Raw genomic sequence first — 18547 nt, forward strand, 5'->3', positions numbered from 1 at the left:
TGCAGCTGCTGTTTGGGTATTTTGACTGCTAGCAAGGTCACTGTCAAAACACAATAGCACCTGCAGGAGATTCCTTTATATCTTGAGAGGAGAAAACCGTTGGCTTTTTTTTTGTTCAAACCACAGGCTGAAAAAAACCCCACAATTAGTGTATGGCACCTTTAGGCTTAAAGAATCATTTAAAGGTGTTCCTTGTGTAACTATGCTGAAAGGTTAATTTTAACACCAGGAGATATGAAAAATGGGAAGACCTTGGTTGTTCTTTTATTACTCTATTCCATAGCTTAATGTGAAATATTTGACAGGATGGAGACCTGGGGGAACTGTTAAATTGTAGCTTCGGCTACCTTGGTAATGCTGCAAAGCATTTTCTATTCTTTGATGGCTCAGGAAACTGCTTAATGATTGATAAAAACCAAGACGACAGCAGAAAATGAAAGTCTTAGAGCAATGCACGCAAATTGTATCCCAACCCCTGTTGTGTACAATCCCAGGGTACCATAGATGTCCACAAATCTAGATAATATCAGAAAATGTTTATTGTGCAATGTTCTCTCTACTTTGAAAATGCTTCCACAGAGGAAACCACTATCATTATTTGAGATACTCCTAACTGAGCATATTAAGGTAACTGCACTGTGAAATAATGATCTACAGCAGTGGTTGTCAACTTGTGAGCTAGGGGGGGCTCAATGCACCCCCTAATATCACTATATATATAATGCTTGAGAGGACTGTCAGAAATTGCAGCCCTACTAAAAGGAAATGAGGGTCAGAGAGTGTGGCCATGCTACACCTTTGGCTGAGGATATGCTAAAGAAGACAATACGAAACTGGGAACATATTACATACGGCTAGTAGAGATCAATGCTAATACCCTAATCAATGTTCCCACTACGGACTGCTGAGGTCCGAGTGCCACACATCATATACCAAAGGGCTATAGGTTGGCGACCAAGGCTCTACAATGTTCACGTTTCCCTCAGAAAATTGGGTCAAATAGCTTACTTATTTACTTCGCATATTTTGAGCAGGTAGCAGGTAGCAGTGGTACCTTTGTAAGTAATGTATTATTTTTTTTATTAACAACAAATTTAGCAGTATTTTACAGAGTACAGAGGATGGGATGGATGTCTGTTTGGGACATACGTGGCAGTTCAGTTGATCCACCTACCTCAGAGGCAGGCATATGTAAGTAAACACATGTGTAATCAGTTCAGTCATGAAAAGTGAGGAAAATGCATAAAAAAGTAATCCTTGACATGAGTTTAAATATCCATGTTCAATTCAGTTTACATCAGTATACATCTGTTTTTAAGAAGTGCGTTTTTTTTGATGTTGAAAAAAAAGTTATAGGTGTACAAAAGCGTGAACAAAAAACATGTTTGTCGCCCAAAAAACGCAAATGGAACAGACATTTATTTACATCCCTTTTTATCTGCAAACATTTTCCATTTTTTTCTGGGGACATAAAAATTGGACAACGCAGATGTAAACCGATGCATGTCAGTTTATATCTGCCTGTTTATAGCTATGCTGTACATTTAGTTTTCATCCATCCAAAAAACTGACAGTCCATGTGAAAAAGCGGACAGCAATATAAAAAAAAAAAAAAAAATTATATTTGTTTCCTGGTTTCCCACAATTAGGCTAGGATGAAAAAAAGGGACACGGGCAAATTTTGTAAAAGGAGATATACTCTTGTTTGATAATTAAAGTGGTTGTAAACCCTTCCATACACCCAGTGAAGTGACCGCCCTCAAATCCTCCTTTATAATTTGTACCTGTTTATCTGCAGCTGGCTTTCCCCTACATTCAAACTGCTGAATTTACACAGGATATGTCAGCTCTGAAAAGCAGAGGGTGGAGAACTCTGACTGTTGATTGGTGGAGAGGAGAGAGCAGGAGGAGAGGAAGAGGGGGGGAGGAGAGGAGAGGATGAGAGCAGGAGAGGAAGAAGGGGGAGGAGAGGAGAGGAAGAAGGGGGAGGAGAGGAGAGGAAGAAGGGGGAGGAAGAGAGGAAGAAGGGGGAGGAAGAGAGGAAGAAGGGGGAGGAAGAGAGGAAGAAGGGGGAGGAAGAGAGGGCAGGAAGAGAGGGCAGGAAGAGAGGGCGGGAAGAGAGGAAGAGAGGGCGGGAAGAGAGGAAGAGAGGGCGGGAAGAGAGGAAGAGAGGGCGGGAAGAGAGGAAGAGAGGGCGGGAAGAGAGGAAGAGAGGAGGGGAAGAGAGGAAGAGAGGAGGGGAAGAGAGGAAGAGAGGAGGGGAAGAGAGGAAGAGAGGAGGGGAAGAGAGCGGAGGAGGGGAAGAGAGCGGAGGAGGGGAAGAGAGCGGAGGAGGGGAAGAGAGCGGAGGAGGGGAAGAGAGCGGAGGAGGGGAAGAGAGCGGAGGAGGGGAAGAGAGCGGAGGAGAGGGGGGGACACCTCTCCCCCTTTATACAGCACACAGGAACAAAGATGAGGCTGGAAATCCCTCCCATTTCATCTTTTTTCTCTTGGTATCAGGAAAACTTGTCAAAGGGGACTCATGCTGATAGAAGAGGAACGAGGCAGCTCACAGAAATGACACTTAGTGTTTTGGAGTGAGACAAGTACACACTCTGGAGGAATATGCTTTGTTCCAATTTCAGTGTTTACAACCACTTTAGGATGTTGGATAGCTTGCACCCTTTTACTATAGGTTACTGACTTTGTACATTGGTACCACAATTCAGGTGCTGTGTGGATAAATACTGACTATTTTTATTGCAGTTAATGATTCAGCAACGGTGTGCAAAGCCACAAATCCCTATGCCATGTTTTATCTACATAACATCATTTGAAGCAATAAAATTAACTGAGCATGTTGGCGATGGTATATCTTGTAGGCAGTATTGCTTTTCTAGTAAGCCCTGTGCACATAAATGAAGGAAAACTCAATTGTTGGGGTTGATTTTCTACACTTACCAGAGTGTCATCACTTCTAGCAATACTCATGTTGCTTCTGGATAAGAAAGATCTCGATAGTCTTTGGCACAGGGATATTAAGCGGACAGATTGCTTGAAAAAGAGAAGACATTGCATGTCAGTTATCCTTAATCGTGCCACACTGCACAGAAAATGTACCTTTCTCAGCTGACAAACCCTAATTAAAATGTTCTAACAGTCAGGCAGAGATGGGAGAAAACATCCAATCCTACAAACTGGACATGTTATAATATATTCTGCAAGTCCAAGATATTGCAGGAAAATGATTTCATTTGAAGCCCCCAGTATCATACTTGTTCCCCACTGCTAATGCACAGTGTGTACATTTATCATCACTATTACTCAAATAGACATTTTTTACAATATTTAAAAACTGCCTAGGCAGATTTTTTTCAGTAAAATAATTATTTCATCTAGAACTTCTATATTAAGGATCTCTTTTCTAAAGCTTATATACATCAGTGATTTTTAGTCATACTAAATTGTGACCAAACAAGACTTTCAATTTGCAGTTTACTTGCTAACCGGCACAGTAGAAATAAACTGAGATCAGTGTGCATGAATGTAAATAAGCATATATTGTAAACCATGCCAAATCATAACCATCACATCATTTTAAACAACTTGTTAAATTTGTCTAAGACCGCGTACACACGGGCGGACTGTTCGCCCAACTTTGTCCGCTGAACAGTGTTTCAGCAGACAGTCCGCTCGTGTGTGGGCGTTCAGCGGACAGTTTCAGCGGACAGTTTGACGAACAAGGTTTTTCGGAAATTCCGAAAAACTGTCCGCTGAAACTTGGTTTGAGCGAACAGTCCGCCCGTGTGTAGGCTTGTTCGACAAACTAAGTTCCGCGCATGCTCAGAAAGGCTTAACACGCCGAAAGTTATAATGCAGTGTATAGGACGTCGTATTTTTCGTCCCGTCGTACGTGCCGTTCACGTCATCGCGCACGGTTTCAGCAAACTGTTCGTTCGTCGTGTGTGGCCATGTCCGTCCATGCTAATTTTGAGCGGACTGTTTGCCGAAACTGTTTGACGGACAAAGTTGGGCGAACAGTCCGCCCGTGTGTACGCGGCCTTAGGCTACAAATCCAAGCATGGGTTGACTAGATAAGCCTTGGTTAGAGGAAAAGTCAGTGAATTGTACAAATATGATTCTATCATCCTTTATTTTTTGGAAAGGATAAAAATTATGGATTTATCTTAAATGTCTTTTTACCAAATGTGGTACAATTGGATACATTGTACCAAAGTACATAGCAGTAAACAAATGAGGAAATGTATCTATAAACCCCTTTATGCTCACAGTGTCAGTTTCATTAAAGAGGAACTAAACTTCCACTAACTACCTTAAACGGTTCAACGATCTTTGCCAACATCTTCCACCCAGGGCTGACAACTGTCCATAAATTTATAGACAGTTTGTAAAAAATGGGGCGCTCTTTAGCTGTACGTAAATGTCCATGAACAGCGGAAAAGTGCCCATAATAAACTCACTTGTCCCCAGATCCAGGACTGTGCATGCACAGTTTTGGAGCAGGGCTATTAGTAATCTGCTGAGCTTGGTTCAGCCTCAGTTTGAGCCACCCTATTAGTAATCGGCTGAGCTCGGCTCAGGCAGGGGAGCGGGCCGCGGGTGCGCAGTGATGTCATGGCACCATTTCCTGAAATTAGAAAGAAACTGCAAGGAGGGGAAGCAGGAGGAGAAGAGGATCAAAGATCTGAGGGTGAGCCTGCCCTCAATGCCCTGTACGAAATCAGGCAATTAGGAAGAGGCCAGTGTGAAATAGCTCCAGGCCACACAAAGTCTGGGGGGGGGGGTCACCGATGTAAGAGGGGAGGGAATACACTGGAGACACACATATAAAGGTTCCTCCTTATTTCAGAAGCCCCCTTAGTTTCCAAAAATCAATGTAGCAATCCTTTACAGAAAAATATTAACTTACGTGACAACCCTTATTGAATTTCCTAATAACTGAAGTGAACACGTGCACATCTCACAAAGTTCAATCAAATACTGATCAAAATAAATGGTGCCGTTTCCCTTTAAGAACCAAATATGTAAACTCAAAAGATTAATCAAAAAAGGTTAATCTTTTGGGTAGAGGAGGACACACGGGGTCTGCGCAGGAACATCAACTGAGCTGCACTTGAGCAGCTTGGTGTCCATTCCAAAAAAAGACTGCAAGCAGGCATGTAGGTTTTTTTTTTTATATGCAGTGTTTTTTCTGCAATAAAATAAACCTACCTGCTTGCGTGCTTACAGCCTTTAAATCTGGGACTTTAGTTCCGCTTTAACATTACTCGTCATGATAACTTTTATTCACTCTGAAATAGAAATGGGCACAAGTGGCACAGATAGACCCGAAAATGAAAATGGAAGTTGCTGGTATGATATCTGTCTGACTAAATATATGTTTCTATTGGCTCATCTGAGGCTTACTTTGTGATACTACATGGTGGAATATGTGTGGTACAAGTGGCTATGTATAGTTTGCTCATATAGAAGGGATGGACTATACAGATCTATATACAGTATGCACAAGTGTGTATATATAGATTTCCATCTTTGAATTGTTCTGTATGGTCCATATAATGAGAAAACGGAAACAAACACTTACTTTCCATTTTCTGCGTGCAGCAAACTTCTTGAATTTCTCCATATTCACTGCAGAGGCTTTTCTGCTCAGTGCTTGTTGGGTATCCTTAGGCTGTGACAAATATATAGAACAGTCAGAACAGCTGTGCGCTACACTCAGGGGGAGTTTTGTTTAAATCTTGCATAGAATAAAAGGCCTGACAATGGAAATAATCACACTCCACATACTGCAGTGTTTTTATGCAAGTAATCACACTGAACAATAAAAAGCAGTAAACTGTAAAAGATAACTTCATACGTAGGAGGAGGTTGGAAATGTGCGATTTATGTTCTTTATTTTGTGTCTGCACTGATCAGCAATGGGGCATCTGGGGGAAGAATGTGGGCCAGTTATTACTGCTGCAATAAGCTACAAGGTAAGATGGAGTTCAGCTTCTCCCAAGACGTGACTAGGGAAATTAGAGGGAACCACACTGCCAGATATTAATATTAACTCCATCAATAAAGCTGAACTTTTCATTACAACACTCACTGCACTGGTAATTTAGCAGCTTGCCAAATCTCAAATTGCCTGCACACCAACAGAGGAAAAATAAATAACTACTGCACATAGTTAGAGGGAAGCATCCAGGCCAATGTCAGTAATTAGTAACATTATCTTAATGCTCCAGAACTACTAGCTCATTGGCTCCTAATGAAACCTTATGCTACTCTGGACTTAAATTGCATGATGAACGCCAAAAGTCCTTGACTCTGCTACTAAAAATGGTTTAGTAACAGAGATTGCTACACAAAGAACAAGGCATAGGAAGGTGTCATAAGGATTCCGCAGGAAAGAAAAACTGGGCATTGCTTGCGTAACCAATCAGATTTTAGCTGCTTGTCTGTTCACACAAAAAAAAATATGAAAAAAAAACAAAAAAACAAGCACCTGACTGGTTACAGTTTTCATGGCATTTTGTAGATATTCCTCTACTTGGCTGTTGGGTTTCCATGTGCTAATAGGTAAATGCTTAAGCTGTACAGAAAGTAGATAAATACCCAATCCAGGGAACCTGCCAGAGTAGAACATAGGAACTATTTTATTACTTGTTTTTAAAGATCTATGGTCCTCACCGTTTTTTGTGTCAGTCTTTAACCTCTAGTTAAGTTATTTACCTGGAAAAGCATGCATATCAGGTTTACCAAAAATTTATTGGCCGCATGCTTCTTCCATTTCCATATAAATCCTGAGGTTTGCACTTTCCAAAAACAAGTTGGTATTGGCAGTTCCCTCATCTCTATCTTGTTAGGTTTCCTACATGGTTAAGTGCATAGCTTGTATCTTTATTTTAGATACATAGTATATATGGATGATTTTGCAAACAGTCCAAGGTTTAAAAAAAAATTGTATTTACCCATACAAAGGCTTGCAGCTAAAAGACTGCATTGGCTAACATGTATCTAAAAAAGATCTTGCAGTGGAACTTTAGTCATAAAATTAAGTCTTGCTAAATCACTTCATGCTGGCCGCATTTGTGGGTATAGCCATGTAAAAACATTAAAAATACATGCCTATACTTTTTAAAATCCAGTAATACACTGGGGTTGGTTTACTAAGGCTGGGTTCATACTATTGCGAATGGGATGTGGGTTTCCCCGCAACCAATTTGCATGTCACGAGATTGTGGCCCGCTCTCAATAGAGCCGGTTCACACATCTCCAGAGTGGCTCCGTTGCGAATTGCACAGGAGCGATATGCGTCTTTTGGTCCATTTCAGGTCCGAATTCAGCCAAACATTCAGGCTGAATTCGGACCTGAAATGGTGAATAGAGATGCATCGGACTCCTGCTGTGAGCCTCAAACTGGAGAATGCAAAATCTGGTGCAGCTCTGCATAGAAACCAATCAACTTCTAAATTCAGCTAAGGTTTGACAAAAAAAACAACAACCTGGTAGCTGATTCATTTCTATGCAGAGCAGCACTAGATTTTGCACTCTCCACTTTTAGTAAATCAACCCTACTGTCACTCTCCACTTTGCACATGCTCAGTTGCTTTCTATTTTTCGGTACTATGCCTATAATGTAGAGACCGATCTGCTGACAGCCTAAAGATTTACTCCTCCTCAGGGACTCCGGGCTTCAACCAAATGGCAACCTCCAGCAAGAAGAAACAAGAGCAATGCTAGAGGCAATTTACCGCACACACCAATTTTGGTAACATAATTATTAATGTAAAATGTATGTTCTTTGCTAAAGAACATTTTTTTTTTATCAAGTTGTTATGGGTAAAGTTTGAATTAATGCCCTTTTTGTGTGTGCAGGACCATCCATACATACTCTGCAGTTTTGATCATGGAAACCTTTCCAGCACCAGTGCTCTCCCTCAGAACACAGGACTATGAAGGTGGAGCGGGTATACTTTTGAATATCTATGTTTTAGTTGCAGCTGTATTAGACATTTTAGCAAATGCAATTTGATTGTAACAATAGAAGGAAGAATGTGTAGGTGAGAATACTGAATTTGAGCATATTGCACATTTGGCATCTTCAACCTTTACCTTTATCCATGAGTGACTCAAGCTGTCTTGAATTGTCATTCTTTTCCTTTAAAAAAAATGTTCATGAATAATTATTAGAGAGATGCTGAGACCATCACTGAAGTTATCCAGAAACAATTGAAATATTTTGTACAGTTTACCATTTGACTAGCGTTATTAAAGGCAATGGTCAAACTTCACATTGTATTATAAATTGGTTTTATTTACATTCCTTCCCTACCAGCCTTATAGTTATTTTTTTGTCGTGATTTTTTGACATAAAGAGGTAGTGTGTTTATTAAAAGATTTAGATAAATTGGGTCCGATTGTCTATTGCCCCACATGTCTAAAAAAAAAAAATAGCCATACACACAAGGGTCAGTAAACTTAATGCCATTAGTCCAATCAGATGATTATTCATACTTCATACATATCCATAATTCTGGTCGACTGAGTCGATGTACCTATGCCATATCCTGCAGTGCTTTAGGTATGGTTATGGCAGCCTTCAAAGCAGATTGCAGTTCTACAGGAATGCAACTATTCAGACTCATTTTTTCTAGTTGTAATGGCTTACTTCTGAAAGAATGACCCAATTTTTAACTTTGCTAACCTAGTGCTTCATTCTTCAGCTTTAAAGTCAGGGGTTAGTGGTCACCTGAAGTCTTGCTGCCCTGTCAACTCTCTTACATGTTGTCTCCCAACTAATGTCTATGCATAACAGGTATTTGATCCTGGTATGCATACTGAGGAAATTAGAGATAGTGGCAAATGACAGGGCAAAAAAAACAAACAAAAAACAAACAAACTTGAGTAAATAAATGTCAGGCCTCAAAATTCAAAAAGAGATAAGCTAGATTAGAGACCTAAAAATCTTTCTCTTACTCCGGCATGCATGGCAACACATATTGAGATTTATTTACTGAAGACAAATATACTTTAAGCACATTTTCAGAGCTTCCCCTCCGATCTAGAGAAATGAAGAGAAGCTCTGCTGGTTTCTATCATTCAATCATGTACAAACAAAAATACTGTTTTTTTATTTTCCTTGCATGCAACTGAGTATTCTTTGCAAAATTAAGTTTTACCTCAATTACTAAACTCTGGAGCAAGTGCACTTGCAAAGGTGCAAAGATTAATATGGGATTATTTTAAAGTAAAATAAAGGCTATAGGTATTGTCCAACCAATTTTTGCTAAAAAATACAGCATGAAAACTACATTTAGCAGACAAAATATTTCTTTGCAATAGTGATTTTTTTGGCTGTTAATGGGTTCAGTAGGGCAAAATATCACTGTAGCATAGTAAACATCTTTATTGTGAATTACTCAGATATGCCCTATCTCCAACATCCATCTTTGCCAGGCAGCCATGACAGAGTCTGTTAGTGTATAAATAAATAAAACAGCAAGACAACAATTTTACACTAAAACAGATGAGAAAAACTGTTATTAAAATACACGGTGGGAGATTCCATCATTACACTACCACATTTAATTTTTGTTTTCTCTTAATCTATTCACAATCAATACCAGTTTTGACAAACACAACTTACTTTGGGTCCTTTACAAGAAGCCGCCTAATAAAATCTTTGGCCAGGTCGCTAGTGCTACTAAAAAACTCATCTTCAAATTCATAGCTAACAGCAGATATATTTGCCAAGGTTTCTTGTTTGGTTTCACCGAGGAATGGAGATGCTCCACTTAACCTGTGGACAACATGGTCAAAAAAAATTCACATTTATCCAAGAGGTTGCTCAAAAAAAAATGAAATCAAATAGTTAAAGGCTAATTCCACTTTTCTGAACAGGTTCCATATTACTCCCATATTTAGTGTGTAGAATAAACCATGGTCTTGTTCCACAGCCCCCCACCAAACCGCCTTTACCTGAATTGTGGGTTTTTTCTCCCCACGTAGGCATCTCATTCATTGCAACATCCAATCACACAAATCTGTGAATGGAAGACGCCAAGACCCATCTGCCACCACAAGAGATGGAATTGAATTTTCCAATGAGGTACATATGTGATGATGTAAAAGAAATTATTCCTGCGCCTAATCAGGAAGAAGTCTAATTGTTGTACCGCTGCACACACTGGGATGGGGTACTAGAACCCCAATAAAAGAAAAAAGGGGGCAAAGAAGTAGTGATGCGCAGTACTATGGTGGAAAATCTGACCGGAACAGGTTAATAGATTCAATAAGCTCTCAAATGATTAGGTGATAAATATAGTATCGTCCGTACTAAAAGGTGCTATATAAAAAACATAAAAGCCAATATGTGTTTGGAGAATAGTGAGGAGCCCTCACAGCTATACCGTGATAGTATTTTGGGTAAAGATCATGTGAATGTTCAGAAAATTTCAATAGTTTAGAAAAAGTGATTCCCAATGCGATTTAAAAAAATTGGCAAAGTTGCATAAAGTGGCAGTGCTGGATATAAAGAAGGTTCGTGGAGGTAGCTACTACATCATATAGTGACTTAAATAATATATATAAAAATAAAACAGTCGACAAAATATATAGGGATTCCCAATGCGATTTGTTCAAACTGACAGAATCGCATAAAAGTGCCAGTGCTAAACAATAAATAGGTCTGTGAGAATATCTATTACATCAAAATATGAAAATAATAATGTACAAAAACAGTCACTCACTAAATAAAACAATGGTGCAAATAATGGTTGACTTGTGACTGAAAAAATCGCATAAAGTGACAAATGCCAAAAAAGGGGGTTAAGAAGAGTGAATATGTGCAAGTGTCCTATGTCGTAGAGAATAGTATCAATGCGGTGAAAAGTGGAATACTATCATAGAACACAACAAAATATTAAATCCAAAGCAAAACCAATAAACAAAAAACACATAAACTGATCTTGGTGTTAGGGGAAGGGAAAGAACCTTCTAAAAAAAGGCCAAAAAAAAAAAGGAGGGGGTGTGCACAAAATTTTAAAACTTAATAAATACAGAAAATTGAGCAATGATCTTTGTTAAAAAATGTCCATTCAACTTGTGCGACAACCGGCAGCGATTATCCCGAAAATCGCATCTAACGAGGCAATCGCATACAGTGCTGGTGCTTTAAGTATATGTGCACTACAAAGTAACAGCTTAAACGGTGGTGGTAATAGTGATGGTGAATATATCCCACGTGGTCCTGTGTGATCGAAATATGGGTGTCCCCTTACCTTACGGCTGTAAGGTAACAGCATATGATATGTGTGTCCTCAGGGTTCCTGGTGATCGTTATCCCTCGAGGTCCTATTCCTATGTCCCCGGATCCTGGCGTCTCCTGCCTATTCTGCCATATTGGACTCTTTATGTGGTCGCTCAGCAGTACTTCAGCGTGGGGGGGTACCTCGGCGGTGGGTGTTTATGTAAGGGGTTAAACACATAAGGAGGAAGGGAGCCCCATAGTGTAATAATTTTTTAACAATATGAAGTTTATTCGTAAAAAACGGATTAGGTACTCACAAACAGATAGTTTTCTTGTATGAGGTATAAACGAGCCTCGAGCTCGATTGCGTCACTTCCGGTAGCGTCCCGACGCGTGTTCGTCACGGTCCCCTGATGAAGTCACGTGACCGTGACGAACACGCGTCGGGACGCTACCGGAAGTGACGCAATCGAGCTCGAGGCTCGTTTATACCTCATACAAGAAAACTGTTTGTGAGTACCTAATCCGTTTTTTACGAATAAACTTCATATTGTTAAAAAATTATTACACTATGGGGCTCCCTTCCTCCTTATGTGTTTAACCCCTTACATAAACACCCACCGCCGAGGTACCCCCCCACGCTGAAGTACTGCTGAGCGACCACATAAAGAGTCCAATACGGCAGAATAGGCAGGAGACGCCAGGATCCGGGGACATAGGAATAGGACCTCGAGGGATAACGATCACCAGGAACCCTGAGGACACACATATCATATGCTGTTACCTTACAGCCGTAAGGTAAGGGGACACCCATATTTCGATCACACAGGACCACGTGGGATATATTCACCAGCACTATTACCACCATCGTTTAAGCTGTTACTTTGTAGTGCACATATACTTAAAGCACCAGCACTGTATGCGATTGCCTCGTTAGATGCGATTTTCGGGATAATCGCTACCGGTTGTCGCACAAGTTGAATGGACATTTTTTAACAAAGATCATTGCTCAATTTTCTGTATTTATTAAGTTTTAAAATATTGTGCACACCCCCTCTTTTTTTTTTGCCTTTTTTTAGAAGGTTCTTTCCCTTCCCCTAACACCAAGATCAGTTTATGTGTTTTTTGTTTATTGGTTTTGCTTTGGATTTAATATTTTGTTGTGTTCTATGATAGTATTCCACTTTTCACCGCATTGATACTATTCTCTACGACATAGGACACTTGCACATATTCACTCTTCTTAACCCCCTTTTTTGGCATTTGTCACTTTATGCGATTTTTTCAGTCACAAGTCAACCATTATTTGCACCATTGTTTTATTTAGTGAGTGACTGTTTTTGTACATTATTATTTTCATATTTTGATGTAATAGATATTCTCACAGACCTATTTATTGTTTAGCACTGGCACTTTTATGCGATTCTGTCAGTTTGAACAAATCGCATTGGGAATCACTATATATTTTGTCGACTGTTTTATTTTTATATATATTATTTAAGTCACTATATGATGTAGTAGCTACCTCCACGAACCTTCTTTATATCCAGCACTGCCACTTTATGCAACTTTGCCAATTTTTTTAAATCGCATTGGGAATCACTTTTTCTAAACTATTGAAATTTTCTGAACATTCACATGATCTTTACCCAAAATACTATCACGGTATAGCTGTGAGGGCTCCTCACTATTCTCCAAACACATATTGGCTTTTATGTTTTTTATATAGCACCTTTTAGTACGGACGATACTATATTTATCACCTAAATATGTGATGATGTCACCACACTCGTAGACCCATAGTCCACTGATCCTCCCTCCAGCCTCATAACTGGAGGTTTGTACCTCCGTATGGGACCTGGGCTAGAGGAATAATCTACAGGAGCCTAGGCATTGCACCCACGATGCGCTGATGGCATTTGAAATGCTTTATCCATTACCTTGAAAAAATGTATTCATTCCCCTTGAAATTTTACACATTTTGTCATGTAACAACCAAAAACGTAAATGTATGTTATTGGGATTTTATGTGATAGACCGACACAAAGTGCCACATAATTGTGAAGTGGAAGGAAAATGATAAACCTGTGAGTGATTTAATTTCAGTATAAATACAGTTCTGTGGAGCCCTTGAGAGGTTTGTTAGAGAACCTTGGTGAACAAACATCATGAAGGCCAAGGAACACACCAGACAGGTAAAGGATAAAGTTGTGGAGCAATATAAAGCAGGGTTATGTTCTAAAAAAATATCCCAAGCTTTAAACATCTCAGGGCACTGTTCAGTCCATCATCCGAAAATGGAAAGAGTATGGCACAACTGCAAATCTACCAAGACATGGCCGTCCACCTAAACTGACAGGCCGGACACGGTAATGCTGGAGGAGCTGCAGAGATCCACAGCTCAGGTGGGAGAATCTATCAACAGGATAACTTAGTCGTGCACTCCACAAATCTGGCCCTTATGGAAGCGTGGCAAGAAGAAAGCCATTTTGTTTTTCGTGTTCTATCTTAGCCCTAATTGCACAATTGCCTATCTTGTTGTATTCTTTGTAAAGTCTGAATGCTGATGATGATCCCCCAGCCTTGCATTTTTTGAAGGCCTTATCCTTTGCGTTTATATGCATTTTTACATTGGAGTTAAGCCATCCAGTACTTTTGATCGCTCTTTTAAATGCATTTCCCAATGGGATGCACTGGCTAATGCCTTTTTTTAAAAATATGCTCTTAAAGCAAACCCATCTCTCCTCCGTGTTCTTTGTTTCTAAGATTTTATCCCAGTTTATATCTTCTAGCAAGGTTCGTAGTTTAGGGAAGTTGGATCTTTTGAAATTCAGTGTCTTTGTATTCCCCTTGTGTTTCCTATTTGTACGATTTATACTGAAGCCAATTGAACTGTGATCGCGGTTTCCTAAATTGCCCCTTATTTCCACATCCGTGATCAGGTCTGTATTGTTCGTAATCAGTAGATCTGGTAACGCCTTGTTGCTAGTTGGTGAGTCTACCATCTGACACATGAAACTGTCCTGCAAGACATTTAGGAACTGGCGAGCCTTAGACGAATGCGTGGTTCCCTCTGTCCAGTCTATGTCTGGATAATTAAAATCCCCCATTATGATAACCCTTCCCATCCTTGCTGCCAATGCAAATTGTAATAGGAGGTCCGTCTCCCCTTCCTCCCTCTGGTTAGGGGGTCTATGGCATACTCCCAATATTATTTTCCCCTTAGCTTCATCCCTTTGGAGCTCTACCCAATAAAGATTCCACCTCCTCCCTAGCTCCCTTGTTGATGTAATCTCTCACATTCACTTGTACTTTAGTTTTCATATATATGCATACCCTTCCCTCTTTTTTACCCCATCTATCCCTGCGATAAAGGGAATACCCTAGTGCAGTGATGGCGAACCTTGGCACCCCAGATGTTTTAGAACTACATTTCCCACGATGCTCAACTACACTGCAGAGTGCATGAGCATCATGGGAAATGTAGTTCCAAAACATCTGGGGTGCCAACGTTCGCCATCACTGCCCAAGTGTAGGGCTAGTAGGGGAAGCCATCACTGTGTTGATGGGGGAATCAAGCTAATTTCTTTACTGCAACTCGCTTTAGAACCCCAGTCAGATTTTTTTTTTAAATATCACTGTCAGTGTCCCCATTGGTATAGTAAGGAAAAATCAAAATTTTGGAGTTGCCATCAGAGCAAGAATAGTGGGGAAATCTTCCAATGGGGACAACTGTTCTGGTGACAACTGTCTGAATGAGCACTATCTTTTCCTTCCCATTTTCTATTGTGTCTACAAGGTAGAAAATAAGGGGACATTTCACTGGCAAAGAAACTGAACAAGGTTTTAACAGTTTTCTTCTATGCTTAAAATGAAAAAGGCTTCATAATTTACATACAAAGAATATAAAAGAGAATGGTACTGGACTGTACCCACACAAAGCTATGATGCAAGTACCAGATATAAATAAGGGTTTTGACATGTACTACAGGATTTGGTATATTACCACTTAAGTGTTATCCCTAGACAAGCTCCAAACAGAATGTAGCTCCAGAAAATAACACAGCAGACAGCGATTGATCTCAGAGACGTTCTCTTTCTGCACCATGATACATGCAGTTCAGAGATTACTTCAAGAGAGTGATGTCTCTATCGCTTTTCTCACTGTCTACTGCAAGATGGGAATATTGCTGCTGCCTGTTTGGACCTCTAAGATAACACAGTACATGAGTTAATATATCACTAAGCCAAACTACAAACACATGTAAGTGAAGCTGCCCTTAGACATCAGAGAGCGGACATTCGTTCAGGCATGATCTCTTACTTGAGCACTGCAGGGGGCTCTGTATAATTAGCTCAAATTTTTTAACCTGCTAGAAAGCGTGCTTCTCTTGGCAGCTGGTGGCCATCCCACTCAAGGGACAGTGACATGTAATCGGTGTTCATATGTCTAATATACGCAGATTGGTTGACTGCCATCCCATGACTATTAGTACTATAAAGCTGCCTACCAACTTCAGATGATGCATGCACTAACAATTAACATATGAACGATCTTTCATATGCAGTTGTGCCAACATGTATGTTTAATAACAGAGAAGGAAGTACTCTGAAAGCCTCCTCCAAACTCCCAAATTCATTTTTTTGCTGCTATGCTCCAGCTTCTTGTTAGGATGGCCATACATTATACAATTTCCTTTAGATTGACCTTCAACTATGTAGTCCAAAATCCTGCCTGATTTCAAACAAATGAAGTGTTTAGGTTTGACCTCATATTACATGGGTTTGGTAAATCTACAAGAAAATTGTACAAGAAAATTGTATAAATGGCCAGCCTTAGAGGGTGGCTACCTTTGATCCCTGCTGTATGTAGGAACATAGTGACTCTCCCTTGCTTGCTCCCAAAATGAACTGTGGACTATGGTACGTGTAGTGTCCACAGAGCAGTACACATGACTGCCTGTTCCAAACTAAAGTAAGAAAATATGTCATGAAAAATAGATTGCAGGGCCATTAAATGTTATTAAATCATCTTCTTCAGCTCTTCCTAAAAGTACAATTTACCCTAACTGCATCCCGCTTATGTTCAAATATGTAAAAAAATGTAATGATTAACTTTGTATTAGTGTTTTGTTTTTCTCACTGCACACTTCTGGCTCCTTTGAATTCATTTCAGGCTTCTGAGTATGAGCATAATGTGAATAATGACCATGTGAATTGCTGTACAAAACTACAGTTTTCATCAATCCTTGTACTGGCGTACGTACTGTGCGTGCATTAGATCGCTAATGTATTAATGCTGGTCCCTCCCTGCCCTGTGTGTGACATTAAGGACCAACAAAAAACACGAGTCATAAAACAAAGTACTGCCTGCGTGGGCATGCAATATTGTAGTCCTTGCAGGCAGAAAACATAAAAAAAGAGTGGCTGCATTCACACACACACTATTGGATCATGTAGAGTATATGTAGCCACTGTTATATATATGTAGCGTATAGTATATGTAGAGTATATGTAGCCATCCAGCCACTGGAAAGGAAGACAATACACTGAAGGCTGCAACTGTTGATGTGGTCTGTGTGATAGTCATCCTTAAAAAGAATGTACAATTTAAGAGAAGGCAACCTCTATACAGTTTTCTGGCACAGATCCACATGTTCAGTGCATACACTATTAAAGAAATTATACAGTATGTGCTGTGGACTGTATTTTTGATGTATGTTTAAAGATTTGCTATTTAAGCGCTAAAATATATACCGTATTTGCCGGCGTATAAGGCAACTGGGCGTATAAGACGACCCCTATTTTTCAAGTGAAAACATAGGTTTTGGGCAATACTCGCAGTATAAGACTACCCCCCTTCTGAGGCAACACCATTTAAAAAAACATTAGAACCATTAAAAAACACAAAGCAAGAATGCCAACTACTCATCCGCCATGCTTTGATATGTCAAAGTAAATCAAACAATAATAACACAAACAGAGATCTATTGAATGCCACAACTCTGGAAAGTAGAATTTTTCACTAACCAAACCTATACCACTTTTGGGTTACATTCTATGGGAATTGTCCACCAAAATGCATTTAATAACCCCCCTGTCATATGTCCCAGATTTACCTGTCCCTCTTGGGTGCCTGGGACCTCAAAGGCAAACAGCAGGATGTATAGTAGTAGGAGATCAGTGAATGGATTTACCCAGGGAAGTATGGTGAGCAGTGTATTTTAATGAATACAACGCCTGCTTGGATTGGCAGAGGCTGTAGCATCATCAGCCCTTGTGCCTCTCTCTCTCTCAAAGCCAATCCGAGCAGGCTACTCTATGTAGCCTGCTCGGATTGGCAGAGGTTGTTACTCCAATCCAAGCAGGCTCTGTATTCATTAATAGAATACATCGCTCGCCGGGATTGGCTCAACGGCGTATACTGTTTGTAGCTGAAGCCACATACAGTATTAGCAGACATTTGGGGGCTGACATCCATCGGGCAGCATTGTATACCCGGCGTATAAGACGACCCACGATTTTTGGGCATTTTTTTTAAGTGTAAAAGGTAGTCTTATACGCCAGAAAATATGGTACTTTTTTTTTTTTTTTTTACAAAACTGGGAGTGCTCAATAGGATGCAAACTGAAAAAAAACAATTATTTTCACACTTTGGAAGAAAGAATCTAAGCAATCAATACTTACAGAATGTAAGTTATGACTCCGATACTCCTACAATGAAACAGAAGACAAGAAGATACTTGAATATAATAAACAACTCAATGTAACAAAAAAAAAAAAAAAAGAATTGCTTTGCCCCCATCTCAAACATTTTCTATTCAAACAACCTATCATAAATATATAATGCCTATTTCACACAAGGCCAACTCAGATTTGATCAGCAGGGGATCAGCAGACAGATCCCCTGCTGATGTAAGAGTGGGCAGATAACAGGTCTGAGCCCACTCAGTTTATGCAGAGTGGCAACGGACCAAACCCACTCTGCTCTATGGACAAGCAGGTAAAAACTGACTCAGCTGTCTGTCTACACCAGATTTCCCTGCAATCTGCCTATGGAGGGGGATGGATCCCCTACCGGTTTGTTTTTTATTAGCAGACTGGATCCGCCTAGATGGAGGGGGACAGATACCCTTCCTTTTTTTTTAGGGGACGGGATTGGATATAGGCAGGCATAAATGGCCATAAGTTGGTGTAAACCTGCTAGTCCACAGGGGCAATTGGAGGGTCCGATCGGGTCTGCCGGAAAAACTGACAGGCGGAACTCATTGGATCCTTTGTGTCAAAAGGGGCCTATTTCTAGTATAT

General features: G+C 40.1%; 1 protein-coding gene across 2 annotated transcripts in view; it reads right to left on the reverse strand.

The window, feature by feature from the left end:
* Positions 1-18547, reverse strand: part of DAPK1 (death associated protein kinase 1) — a 226725-nt gene that overhangs the window by 64262 nt on the left and 143916 nt on the right. For both annotated transcript variants that reach the window (XM_077474824.1, XM_077474823.1), the window contains exons 7-11: positions 17927-17953; positions 9638-9790; positions 8104-8149; positions 5585-5674; positions 2941-3033 (exon numbers count right to left, since the gene is read on the reverse strand). In XM_077474824.1, the coding sequence (XP_077330950.1) occupies positions 2941-3033; positions 5585-5674; positions 8104-8149; positions 9638-9790; positions 17927-17953 (409 nt within the window). The remainder of the gene's footprint in view (positions 1-2940; positions 3034-5584; positions 5675-8103; positions 8150-9637; positions 9791-17926; positions 17954-18547) is intronic.

This window comes from Lithobates pipiens, unplaced genomic scaffold, assembly GCF_037356315.1.
Source record: "Lithobates pipiens isolate NorthernLeopardFrog02 unplaced genomic scaffold, aLitPip1_a1.2 Scaffold_13, whole genome shotgun sequence".
Taxonomy (NCBI): domain Eukaryota; kingdom Metazoa; phylum Chordata; class Amphibia; order Anura; family Ranidae; genus Lithobates; species Lithobates pipiens.